Below are 13,241 nucleotides of genomic sequence, written 5' to 3'. Positions count from 1 at the left end.
GGTGATTGACTGCCTCCATCACCAGAGAACTAGAGGCTGGATGGGAATAAAGGTACTCATGAGCTTTCGCTGGTACAAAGTTTTCGTGTTCTGCCAGCTTAGAAATGGAGGAAGGTGTTTGCCACAGGGTTATAGCGACTTTGGCCACTCCATCATGGAAGAGTAAAGCCACTCTGGCTGGAGTTGCCTGTCCCAGCACCCCAGAGGGTATCTTTTGGCTCAAGTTCCTTCACCTGAAGATTAAGGTTGGTGGTGACCCTCTTAAGGAATTTCTGTTGAGTCCAAGCATTGTCCAGGGTGACAACAAGAGAGGGCACTGCGATGGGCTGGTCCAGGGGAGGCTGAAGGCTGTTCCTCTACTTTGTGTGCCACCTGTAGGGTGGAAGCCCTTGAGGATTCTGGTGCCAAAAAGCATTTAGTGCTACTGATATAATGGCTACCAAGTGCGATACCTGGCATGACATGGGAAACCAACACAGGTTCCAGGGGTACCATTGGGACGGCAGGCTTGAGGACACTGAGCAGTCCGAGTCCATTGACCGTATCAGAGGCATTGGACAAGGCACCTGAGCCAGAGGCACTGAGGCTTGGTCCAAAGCCAGGCTGAAGGAGCATGTGATTGCACCACAGCAATTAATACTTTACTATTGATTCCCCTCCCCCATCCCAGTAATAAATTTCCAAAGCCTGGTTGAACATTTATTTTAATGTTATGCTTTCTCTCTCTCACACATACAGTCATTGAACAGTCCTGTACTGTTAGATTTCTACAAAAATATCAATTTGTCAAAAGCTGAAAAGAGGGAAAGATATACTTTAATATATAAAAGGAAAAAAAGCTAAATTTGACATTACATTATATTCTTAAAAACATCTGTCTATTTACAAACATATCTAAAAAAATGAAGTTTCCAGGACTTGTGGTCTAATGAGAATGTGCTCCTTGCAGAGGTTTCTTTTGTTCTCCTGATTCCAAACCCCACTATTGTCTCTCAATAGTGTGCATAATTTCCAAAAGGTTTGTTCCAAACCTATTCATTTTGGGGCTATGGGTAGGAGGGGATTCGACATTCAAATTGATAGTGAAATTAAAAGATGATATGTAAGGGCTAGGAAAATCAAAGCCTAATGACCTTTTCAAAGGGGTTTTGTTGCTAGGCAGAACCAGCCAAACACTTAACTTGGCCACGTGCCTATTGGTTCTTTTCATTTTGGGGTCTCTTCCTGCAGACTTTAGTGAGTTTTATGGCATCAAGCTTTCATCTCAACATTATCTTTTTGTTATAGCAAGAATTCCTGACTGCCAAACAGTACAACTGTAAATATGTATCTAGACATTTTCCATCACCTTGATGATAGCCAACAGACCCACAAGGCAGGTAGGGTTATTTTAAAAGAGTATTTGAGTGACTTTAATGCTATCTGTGTTCTATGAAATGAGAAAGGCATAATTTTCTTAATGTACAGATATGGATTAAAACTTTAACATGAAAATGAACAGCAGCCATTTTGGATCAAGAAGTGATGGGGGAATAGAGAGGAAATTTAGGGGTGTGTGTGTGTGTGTGTGTGTGTGTGTGTGTGTGTGTGTGTGTGTGTGTGTGTGTGTGTGTGTGTGTGTGTGTGTGTGTGTGTGTGTGTGTGTGTGTGTGTGTGTGTGTGTGTGTGTGGTGTACCTTCAGTGCAATGCTAGTGGCTGTTTCACACATAGCAAGAAGTTGAATTTAATGGCAAACCAAACTGTCTTGGGCAGAATGACAAGCAACTTCAGCCAGTTTAAAATACCCAGATCCAAATTCTCAGGTATATCTGGGGGACCAACATAGTTGCTGGGCCCTTGGACAAGGTACTTCAGGGGATGGCTCTGCTCTCCCGGAAGGGACAGGGCCCTGGGTGGAAGGGGTGGAGCTGGGGCAACTAGCCCTCAGAGATGCTTGGAGTGTGCCATGTGGCACTGCAGCAACAATTTAAAGAGCATGGAGCCGCAACTGTTGCCGTTACCACAGTAGCAGTGGTGGCAGCCAGGCCCTAGGGCAGATGTCCCCTTTGCCCCTTTTGCATCAGCAGGGCTGGGTACATCTGTGTAAAACTGGTGAAACTCTGCTGACATCAGTAAAGTTACTCCAGATTTATACTGATGCAAATGAGGTTTGAATCTAGCCTCTGAAGTCTAAGTAGGTGTAAACACGTATTTAGAGTTGTTCCCCTTTCTAAGGCATTGAACGATAGCTGTAAGGCTTTGCATGGTTCTTATGCTAACCTATCCCCTCTTCTTCAAACCTTTAGTGCAGGAAGATTAGCATTTATGACACAAAATGAGATTAAACTGTAAATTATACAAAGGCAACAGAAGCAATCTCCACCTATCCAACTGTTTTCAAACTCACCTTGTAGAAAGTAGAGACACCTCCATTACACAAAGTCTGGAGTAATTTTATGCATACCCATCTTAAGAACCATCTCTTTTCTTTGCAGCCCAAGATACAATTGTAACAAAGAAAAAGAACACCACATGGCATACGTACCCAGTGACACAGCTATTCCAGACACAAGTCCAGTAGCTGCAGTGTACTGAATAGGGAATACATTTGTACTAAATGTAGTTTGACACAGCTTCTGAATAGTGGAAGAACCTCACTTACAGCACTTGCAAGTGAAAGTCAGACACACAGGCTTAGCCTTGGTACTGGGAGAGATGAAAGTTTCTACATTAGTGCATCACAATAGGGGAAAGTGGGGAGAACTGGCAGCATGTGGAATCCCAACTGCCTCTGCTCAGGTATAAGAGCAGGGATTACATTCCTAAATACAATTATACAAGAAAGGCAAAATGTGCCATTTCCCAGTTTCTACAGATTTTTCACAGCAGTTATTTTTACTTTTTAGGAGCACCTAAGAATTATTTACAAACTAGGTAGGAAAAAAATCATTTATACACTCATTAACAAATGTCTCTTCTAGGCTGAAAATGTCATTCTTCAAGGAAACTATGAAAAGAAAAAATTTATACAAAAATATAAATATCTTTACAGTCTGCAGGCCCTTCACTTCCAACAGCTTAATTGTGCAGAGTAACTACACAGAATAAGTGGTGGCAGAAGAGAATAAAAATACATTTTGCTATTCAAATACTGCCCCTATTTCCCTGGTAATGAGCTTTTTTGTTTTGTTTTGCTATACACATCCTGCATAAATGCAATGAGCAAACTGAGTACCTGTCCTGAATTTGTAAAACAATGGATGGTTTGGAAGGACATGCACATGCACACATTTATTTTTATCTTCCAATCATCCTGAAAGGGTCACTTCCTGTAAATGAATTTCAGATGTGTATGTCTTTAAGAACCACGAGGAAGGGAGGAAAAAGGGAAGGAGAGGCGAAACGGAGACAAATGACACACAAACTACTTCAGTGATGCTTTTAAAGAATTAGCAATCTGATACCCAGATGGTTTTTTTCCTATCGGAATTTGTTCATTCTGGATGCGGTCTTATGCCAAGCATGCTCAAGGAAGAACATTGCATGGTATTATCTTTTTAAAATTAGCTAACTAAAAATACATCACTGGTTGTTGCAATTATCCAAACTCTGACTGGACTACAAAAATTTCCTTCTTTACCTTATGATGGGAGTTTAAGATTTAATATGGAAATGGTGTGGGCAGGAACTAATAGAAAGCCTAAGGAGGAAGAAAATTCTTTTGCACTGAAGAATGGAAATTTTTGACATTAGCATTCTGAGAAATCTATCCCTGATCTCCCTTTCTCCACTCAGGGCAACCAGTTTGAACAAGCTTTCTCCAAATCTCCTTTACACAAGCTTATTACATTCTGTGGGCTCTGCACAAACTGCAGATGTGAGCAACCCTGCTTCTGCATAGATAGTTAATTTGGCTGGTACAAGAGCTAATATGCCTGATTTCTCCTCATCCAGAAACAACTGCATCTCTGGTAAGGTATGAATCTCTCAGTGGCCTGAGTCCATCAGACCTCTAATTTCATACTCTATTTATCAAGGATCCACTGTTGGAAGAATACCATTTGCCCAGCAATGGTAATAAATCATATTGTTTTCTTTCTGGGAAAGGAACATCCAGAACACAGCAGTGAGGTAAAATTCATGGTAACATAATTAAAGTTTCATAGCATTGATTTCTCAGCTTGGGGCCTGCCCTCAGTCAGAAGAGTGCACTGATACCATATTTTCTTTACAGTGTACAGAAAACAAGTGTCTGAAGACACAAGATATTAAAACTCAAGACACCAACTCCTTTCATAGTCCACATTTGCTCCCAATTTTTCTTTCAGCCACTGAAAAATCCAAGCATTTATTTACTTGCAGAATTTGAAGGCAAGGTCCCAGTACTGTTCAATTTTGCGACCACAGAGGCTAATGTGGGCATTATTTTACTGTCCTGTTCTTCCTGGTCAGTTGCAGGTAATTTACTTTTTAAACCAATGGGTGCCAGTTTTGTAACTACAGGTGCCAACACTGGCATCACCTTGGTACTCTGCCCTTCTGAGTCTAATGGAAGATTTGCAATTTTTAACCCAAGTGGGGCCAGTTTGGGCATAGGCCTCCACAATGTGTCAGTATTACCAGCTTCTAGATTGGTTTTCATTTGCAGGATTGGAGGAGACACACTGGTCTCTGCCAAGGGATCTAAAGTTTTACCGTAACCACCATCAGTTACTGAGAGTTTGGCAAGTGGGTCCTTCATGTCAGAGCCTATCACTATCTTCAAAATATCTGCTTGAGATGAAGGTTCTGCTGAGTTCTTCTCACCATCCGTAAGGTCATCATCTTCTAGGTGAAGCAGGAGGGGGCTTATGGAGCCACTACTCTCGCGAACTTCAGAAAGGGCCTTGAAACTGCTACCCAAGTGACCGTACGGGAAGGAGGATCCATCTGCAGCAGCCAGGTCACTGGCAGCTCCCCTGAGAGTTTCAGAGTCTTCTGGGGAAAAGTCTGAACTCAGGGTATTGGGCAGCTCTGACATGCCAGAAGTGTCATCATTCAGCTGCTGATTGAGAAAGGCAATTTCGTTGAGAAGTGAAGTGAGGGTTTCATCAGTGTCATCACTCTCTTCAATGCTGCCCAGTAACTCACTTGGGTCTAGTTCTGCTTCCTCCATTGCAGAGGCTACTTTCCTCAGTTCCATTTCTATCCTGGAGTCTTTGAGATCTTTAACTTGCAGCTTGCGGAATGGAAAATCCTTTGGCTTCAACCTTTCCCCTCCCTGATCAATCTCTTTCCTCCTCCCCTGGTTTCCAACACACTCTCCAAAACAAAGCTTTTTAGCAAAGGACTCTGAAGAGTCTTTTACTGTAGGTACATTCCGAATCTGTGGAAAGCTGTTGTCTTTATTTTCAAGGAAAATTTCCGTGGGCCCTGTGGCACTTTTCCCATCTCCACAGCTGTCTCCAGGAGATGCCTTGTTTTTTTCTTCTGAAAGGATGTCCTCATTCTGCCTGTTTTCATGAGGTCCTGCTTTCAGGGACTGCTCAGATGTCTGGGCACCAGCACCTGGGGTTACATGAGAATTCTTGGTTCTATTCAGGCTTAAATTAACTCCCCCTTCAGCAGCCAGTGATGTCACATTGACAATTTTTGGCATCACGAATGAATCTTCACACTCTAAAAAACCAAACAAAGCAAAATCCATCAGGGTCACTGATGACTGCAGCTGAAAACAATCCTCCTTCTCCCATATCACCTCCCCCCAACAAAACCAACTCTATAAAGAGTTTAAAACATCTGCTTTAATACACGGATGTGAACTGGTTGTACTTTTTTTTTTAACTCTACAAACTTAATCAATACTACTCTGAAGAGTGAATCATTGAAATCACATGATGTCTATTATCTATCAGAATTTATTTTTAACTTGAACACATTTGAAAGATGTTCATTCCCCCTACGGCCTGATCTTGCAAACTCAGCTTAGTATCTTCTCCCTCTGCCAGTGCACAATTGGTAGCAGACAAAATTCAGCCCTCATTTATACCTGTGCAATCTTGTATCTTCAGGATATGTCCTGCAATAATGTGTGAAATTCCCCCTGCTTTCAGTAGACTAACACAAGTGAAACTGATTGGAACTTACCACAATTTTTTTTCTGGTGATGCACAAAACAGAAAATGCTTACACACTATCTCTTAGCTGTGCCAACTCTCCAGAAGTAAAAGCAATGTACTTATTCGTTTGCCCTGACGTCAATAGCTATAACTACTATAGAGCAGGTCTGTCAAGTACAAAAGTGCCATTTCTACATTAATTTTTTAGAATTGTTACTTCATTCTATTAGTGTAATTATAGCCAGCATACACTAAGTCACTCCTTTTCCAGAGCTTCTTCAGAGGAATTTTCTGAAGTAGGTTGGTGAAAGCTAGCTAATATCTACTCCCATCAAGAAATACTTACTATTTACACAGCAGTTTTTAGACTGTACACTAGAAAATTATGTTTCCTGCATATTTTGCCTCTCAGAATGATACTGCATATTTCAGAGACCTTCTGTGCTCATTTACTGGTAGCAAAAGAATTCGCAGATACAGTAGTCAGATTTTCCCTAGTCCTACATCTGAAATTGACCCTTTTCTTCTTAGCTCCATACACCCTATTACATGAGAAACTCCATTAAGATGGTGAATTGCCTCAACTTGGGAGTTCTATGCTCTGGATGACATGAAATGCTCCTAATATAAACATCCACTATCCTCTCCCTAAGTCCTGTTCACAATATTTCTTCAAATATTTCAGCTATAATAGCGTCAGATATGAGAGTACAAGATGGCTCAAATCTTAAGTGCTGTTGAATGAACAGGAGGTGAAAGAAATGCCCCCTCTACTCCAGCACATAATTGTACTGAGTGCTTCAAAACTGTGAAGGAAAGATGCAATGTTATTTACCATTCTGAAGAAAAGCTGACCCTAAATATTTTAAAGAGAACTTTTGATAGCCTCACACAAGGATTTGTGAATGGAGAACTTACCTGAAGCAAGTTCTGCAGTTGATCCAACAGGTGGGGGCCCTGGGTTACTTGCAATGGTTGGTAGTGTAATGGGAATAGCTGAGTTAGCGAGGATACCTTTCACTTGGACAGGAACAGTTGAGCACGGTAGCTGAATCATCACGGATGCAATACCTTATTCAGGAAGAAAAGCAATTTTTTTATGACAACTCAAAAATAGAAAATATAGCACAACACAACCATGCTGTATCTGGTAGTATACTACCAACTGAAAGTGGTCTAAGAAATGGCTATTTGATTGTTCTATTTCTAATAGAGATCAGCCACAGACTCACCTTCTACACAACATTACAGGTATTTTCCCCTTCTCTTTAATTTAGGAATAGTAACATTCAACAGATTCTATTTATCTAATGATAAAAACAAATAGCTCTATTGATTTGATTACCATTTTGGTTGTATAATCAAGTATCGCTGTTTTATGTAATAGGTATAGTGCAGTGAGAATCTACCCTAGTCAGTAAAGTTGTAAAATTACAGAAAGAATTCTATAAAGGATACTACTGGTGAAGCACATAATTTCTTACAAGGAAAATTGTATTTTATAAACTGAAGTGCATAAATGAACAGAGGGATAGATTCAATAACAATTTTTAAATGGGCTTAAATTGCAATAAGGGAGGTTTAGATTGGACATTAGGAAAAACTTCCTAACTGTCAGGCTTGTTAAGCACTGGAATAAATTGCCTAGGGAGGTTGTGGAATCTCCATCACTGGAGATATTTAAGAGCAGGTTGGATAGACATCTATCAGGGATGATCTAGATATATGGTGCTTGGTCCTGCCGTGAGGGCAGGGGACTGGACTTGATGACTTTTCGAGGTCCCTTCCAGTTTTAGTATTTTATGATTCTTCCAGTAAACCTGCTCTCATGTGAGCTTACCTGGCTGTGTTGTAACTGTGTTGCTAGCAACTTGATGCTTTAGCTCAGCTTGCAGGAGTGTGGAAGGAACAGTGGCTACCTGTCCTGGCATCAGGGAACTCTTCAGTGTAAGCACCTGCCCTTGTGGAGTCATCACTAGGCTGGCAGTAGTTAACGTAACAGGAGAGGATGTGGTTTCCACTGCATAAAAATACAAATAAAAACCCCACACTGAAAGTGATATTTCTGACACTGCATGCTTTACAGCCTTTAACCAATAGATACTTACTAGCTGACAACAGCTCTCTTTTGAGTGAATATCAATATTAGTGTCCTCAGCCCACTTTGCTAATTAGAACAATTTTCTCAGCTAAAATCTGTTAGCAACTGGCAAGCTCGGTTTATCTTGATTTCCCCACATAGAAACCTCTGACCCCACTTATCCAGTCAGAGGAAATTAATGTGATTTCTGTAAATTTCTAGACTTTCTTAAACTCTATCTTAAAATGTAAAACATACATAACCGTAATATACAGAAACATTCTTGCTTTGATTCTTTACCTTGACTGTGTCTGAAATTAATACATTTATAGCAAAATGGCTATACACAGCAGGCTGCTACTCCCTTCCCCCACCAAGATATCCAATGATTATGGTTACATTTTACTCACTGGTATCCTTAGTAAAAGTTATGGACAGATCACAGGCAGTAAACAAAAATTAATGGCCCGTGTCCTGTAAAGAACTTGTATTATATAACCCTGACAATCTTGGGTGCTCTAAGACAGGGGACAGCTCAGGGGTGCTGCGGGTGCTCTGGGGAGGGGAGGACTGGTGCAGCTGGCAGGCTTTTTGTTTGGCTCTATATGGCTCCCCAGAACTTTGCAATGAAGCCCTTGACTTATAGGTGGAGGTGTAGCAAGGGGGGCTCTGCATGCTGCCCCCACGCTGAGCTCTGGCTCTGCTGCTTCTACTGGCTGGGAACTGCAGCCAATAGGAATTGCGGGAGGGGGAGTGTCTGCAGCTGGAGGAGTGCACAGAACCATTTAGCACACCTTTGCCTAAGGACATGCTGCTACTTCTGGGAAGCCCCCCTAAGTAAGTGCCACTCAGAGCTCTCATTTCTTCCTATGCCCTAACTTCCTTCTTCAGCCACGAGCCCCCTTTCACATTCAATCTCTTGCTGCTGCTGTGCGAACCAGAAGGGGCAGTTCTGGTCTGAAACTGCCCCAGCAGTGTCCAATGCAGATGGCCCTGAGACTGCCAGAGCTGCTCAGTTGGACCCTAGACCAGTCACACAAGCCACTACAGAAATCATGAAGGTCACAGAAAGTCACAAAATCCATGACAGACTCACAGCCTTTCCAATGATATTTCCCGCCCCACCCCGTGTGAAAAGATCAAACATATCCCAACCTACCGGCAGCCTGGCCTCCTTTCCTCGCGAGTATTAATGGCTTCCCTCGCCTATTTGTCACAATCATTTGTCCCAACTCTTTGGAAGAAGTGGAGGATCCTTCTTGCTCTCTGCTGGGTTTCATGGTCACAACAGTCTCCTCTGGTTCAACTTGTTTCCTCTTCTTTTGTGCTTCTACCGCTTTCTGTTTGGCATAAATGTATTCTAACTTCTTCAGAACCACTTCTTCTGTCTTACCTACAAAAAAATTAACAGAGAGAGAGAGTCAAAATGTCCTCAGATTCTAATTGCTTCCAGGACTAAGAATTGGAATGGAACCATACAGAACCAGCAGGTTTACCCCAATGCAATGTATTGTCCAAAGAACAATCTACAGCGCATCACAGAAATAGGAAAATATATCTACTTTTACTCTCTTCAAGGAGAAAAAATAGATCTTAAAATTGGTCTTCAGCTTGTCTGCAGCTTTGATGGACAGAATTCAGACCTAATAACCAATGGCTCAGGGATGTGTCTCTTCCTGCTGGACAGGTTGCCAGTTGAGAACTTTTACTGCTACAATAAATACGGTGTTGGCCTTACCTACAAATACACTGACAGCTGGGGATGAGAGCATTATTTATTTAGCTATGAATGGGGATCCTTCATCTTACCCAAAGTTGTTCAGACTTGTAGATCTTACTATTCAAAGAAAGGAAATTTTAGAGTAAGCTTAATATTTCTTAGAACAATAAGATCCACAGACTATACAATGGAATTTTATCAACTGTCTGTAGGCACGTTGAGAATTTATTTAGCAATTTAGTTATATGATCAAAACTCATATAACTATACACAGGACAACAAAGTGGGTGAAGTAATATCTTCTACTGGACATTCTCTATTGATGAGAACCACAAGCTTTGGAGCCCCAGAGAGCAGACCAACACAACTATAACCACACTACATATAACTGTGCACAGGCTGTCCCTCAAGTGACAGAGGTACTACAGAGTCAATACTATCATTTCAACTACAGCAAAAGACAAAGCTTACCTATCAGCTCTGAAGCATATTATAAAAAGTCAGGCTATCTTGCAGATTTTTTAGGAACAGTAGGTCTCTACCCACATATTGCATTTATGGAGTGTGATCAGAGTTTACTAAAACGGCCATTTTTTTGCCTCATATGGCTCAAGTATAAACCACCATATCCACCTAGACATGTAAGACTATGAAAAACACTCTCTCCTTCCTGCTTACAGCCAATTGATTACAAATATTGGGCCTGAATGCTTTACTGTTTTAGATTTGTCTAGATACATTTTTTGTGTTAAGAGAGAAGGACTTTAGTCCTATCAGCCATAACTTACAAAATATGAAGTTGGCTTTACATACCTACGATGACTATTGGAATCATACCAAGAACTAATTTATCAACATGGAATGTGCAGTACTTGTGTTCTCAGGACAGTACTAATTCCATACTCCATCTGGCTGATGCAGTTATCATCATAAAAGCCACTTGATAGACAGAAAGTATAGGGACAGACCCTTTGGAAGGCTGAAAGGATGCCATGAAAGGCATCAGCACCAGACTAATGTCCAAAGATCAAACCCTGTTTGGCTATTGAGGATATACAAGAAAGGCTCTTTGGACAAAACTCTGTTTCTGAAGGCAGTGAAATATTCTTCCCTTTGGATAGCTCCAGTGTACTGGACACTAGGATCCTAATGGTCGGCAGCAGGAAGGTATGTCCACATTTCCTTTACCTGTGGAGATGAAACAAAAGTAGTATGTCTCCTTAACAGAAGAGTTGTCTCCCTAAGCTAGTGGCTGACAGGTCTAAATGCTGTCCTCAAAGCTGCACGTGAGCTGAAGATCCACAGTAGAACCTGTGGCCCTTACTGCTTGAAGAAATAAATACTTTTCTGTGTTTATGACAAAGTACTTTATACTATCACAAATACACCCCAACCCAAAAATCAGTCTTCTTTTCTTACAATCTGTGGGCCAGATTCTCAAAGGTATTTAATGAAAGTTAGGTCCCTAAGTATCTTTGAGGAGCTAATACTAAATCTTTTATCTGCACATTCTACCACTTATGTACCTATCCCCTAAGTGACACCCTAGTCCTTCCCAGCCCTGTAAGTCCTTTCTTTCACTCCTCTAACCACTATGTCCCCTTAAACCACCTCACCTGAAAGTGTGGATACTTTACGAATCAGACTGTCTTGTTTGCGAGTCAGTAAGTTCTTCTGCCCAATCAGTTTATCTGCCTGATCAGTCAGCCCCTGGATCTCTTCATAGGCCTAGAAGCATGTCAGAAACACCAGGTTAGAGACCAAGCTAACGCATACAACACAGAAATAAGTAGCTCTCCTTTCCCAGTCAAAACAGGCATTTTAAAAGTCTCCCTACAGACATTTTCCATCCATCAGAAAAACACCCAATCTTGATTTAAAAATTCTCAGTGATGGAGAATACATCATGATCCTTGGTAAATTGTTGTTGGTAAATAGTTGTTAATTATTCTTGCTGTTAAAAAGTAGGGTTGTGTAAGTATAATTGATTAATCGATAAGCTATGCTATCGACTTTACACATTTAAATGCAGAGATGCAGCAGGGGACCTACCGCTGCTGCGGCTCTGCATTTAAAACATACCACAAGCCAGGTAACCAGATAGCCCAGCTCAGTCCTGGCTTGCACAGGTCTGGGGCCAAACCACAGTGTCTCTCTGCATTTAAAACATAGCAGGAGCCAGGCGAGCAGGCAGCCCGGCTCAGTCCCAACTCACACCAGTCCAGGACCAAACTATGTTGCATCTCTGCATTTAAAATTTAATAGGAGGTAGGTGGGCAAGGCAGACGAGCTCCTACTTTTTAAATGCAGAGTCGCAGTGGGGTTAGGTCCCAGACCCAGTGCGACCCAGGACTGAGCCCTTTAGCGGCCTTCCCTTATCGACTAATTGTGTAGTCGATAAAAATTCTACTGACTACACCATTAGCAAACCACCCTCTTCTTAACATCCCTCTTAGAAAGTTATATTGTTTTTCCAGTGTGATTGTCTTATTTAACTTTCCAATCATTGGATCATATTACCCTTTTCTCTCCAAGACTAAGAACTATGCAGGCATTTTAAGACTATACAGTACTCAATTCCCCACTTAACCTTTTCTTTATTAAACTAAATAGATTAATCTTCTTCAGTCTACCATTATAAAGCTCCTTTTCTAACCATTTTGACTTTAATCATTTCCATGGTTCCTCTCTGAATCCCATCCAATTTATCAGCATCCTTCTAGAACTGTGGACACCAGAATTGGACAATACTCCAGTTGCACTTTCACCTATGCTAAATACAGAGATAAAATAACTTCACTATCCTACTTCAGATTTTCTGTTTATGTATCCAAGCTCTTTTGGCCACAGTGTCACACTGGAAACTCATGTTCAGAGATTATCCACCACTTCTAAAACGTTTTCAGTCACTACTCCCCAGAATAGAGTTCTCCATCCCCTAAGTACGGCCTGAATTCTTTGCTACTAGACGTATACATTTACATTTAACCGTATCAAACTGCATATTGTTTGCTTGCATCCAGTTTGCCAAGCGATCCGTATCACAGTGTCTCAGTGGCATGTCCTTTTCATTATTTACCACTGCTCCAATTTTTTTCTTACCTGCAATCTTCATCACTGATGATTTTGTTTTCTTCCAGGTCTTTAATAAAAATGTCAAGAACCAATCCCTGCAGAACCCCACTAGAAACAATGATTTGATGATAAGTCCCTACTTACAATTACATTTTAAGTCCTATCAGTTAGCCATCTTTTAATTCATTTAATGTGTGCCATGTTAATTTGACATCTAATTTTTTCAAACTGTCATGTAATACCAAATCAAATGCATTACAGAAGATCTACGTATATTACATCAACACT

At 41.1% G+C, this 13,241-nt stretch overlaps 2 protein-coding genes across 14 annotated transcripts in view; both read right to left on the bottom strand.

The window, feature by feature from the left end:
* The window catches only part of LOC102449777 (MAX gene-associated protein), a 256,194-nt gene that overhangs the window by 202,776 nt on the left and 40,177 nt on the right, over positions 1–13,241 (bottom strand). The gene's annotated exons all lie outside the window — the stretch shown is intronic.
* Positions 687–13,241, bottom strand: part of MGA (MAX dimerization protein MGA) — a 90,258-nt gene continuing 77,703 nt past the window's right edge. For 10 of the 12 annotated variants that reach the window (XM_089778488.1, XM_089778493.1, XM_089778491.1 and 7 more), the window contains 5 exons: positions 11,495–11,606; positions 9,318–9,551; positions 7,919–8,098; positions 6,997–7,149; positions 687–5,638 (listed from right to left, as the gene is read on the bottom strand). In XM_089778488.1, the coding sequence (XP_089634614.1) occupies positions 4,329–5,638; positions 6,997–7,149; positions 7,919–8,098; positions 9,318–9,551; positions 11,495–11,606 (1,989 nt within the window). In that variant the 3' untranslated portion in view covers positions 687–4,328. Of the gene's footprint in view, positions 5,639–6,996; positions 7,150–7,918; positions 8,099–9,317; positions 9,552–9,579; positions 11,067–11,494; positions 11,607–12,980; positions 13,062–13,241 lie in introns of those variants that run through there. The other 2 variants (XM_089778498.1, XR_016349661.1) reach the window with 2 other exon arrangements.

Source organism: Pelodiscus sinensis, chromosome 5 (assembly GCF_052426305.1).
Source record: "Pelodiscus sinensis isolate ZL-2025 chromosome 5, ASM5242630v1, whole genome shotgun sequence".
NCBI lineage: Eukaryota > Metazoa > Chordata > Testudines > Trionychidae > Pelodiscus > Pelodiscus sinensis.
This window is presented reverse-complemented; position numbering and strand designations above follow the sequence as displayed.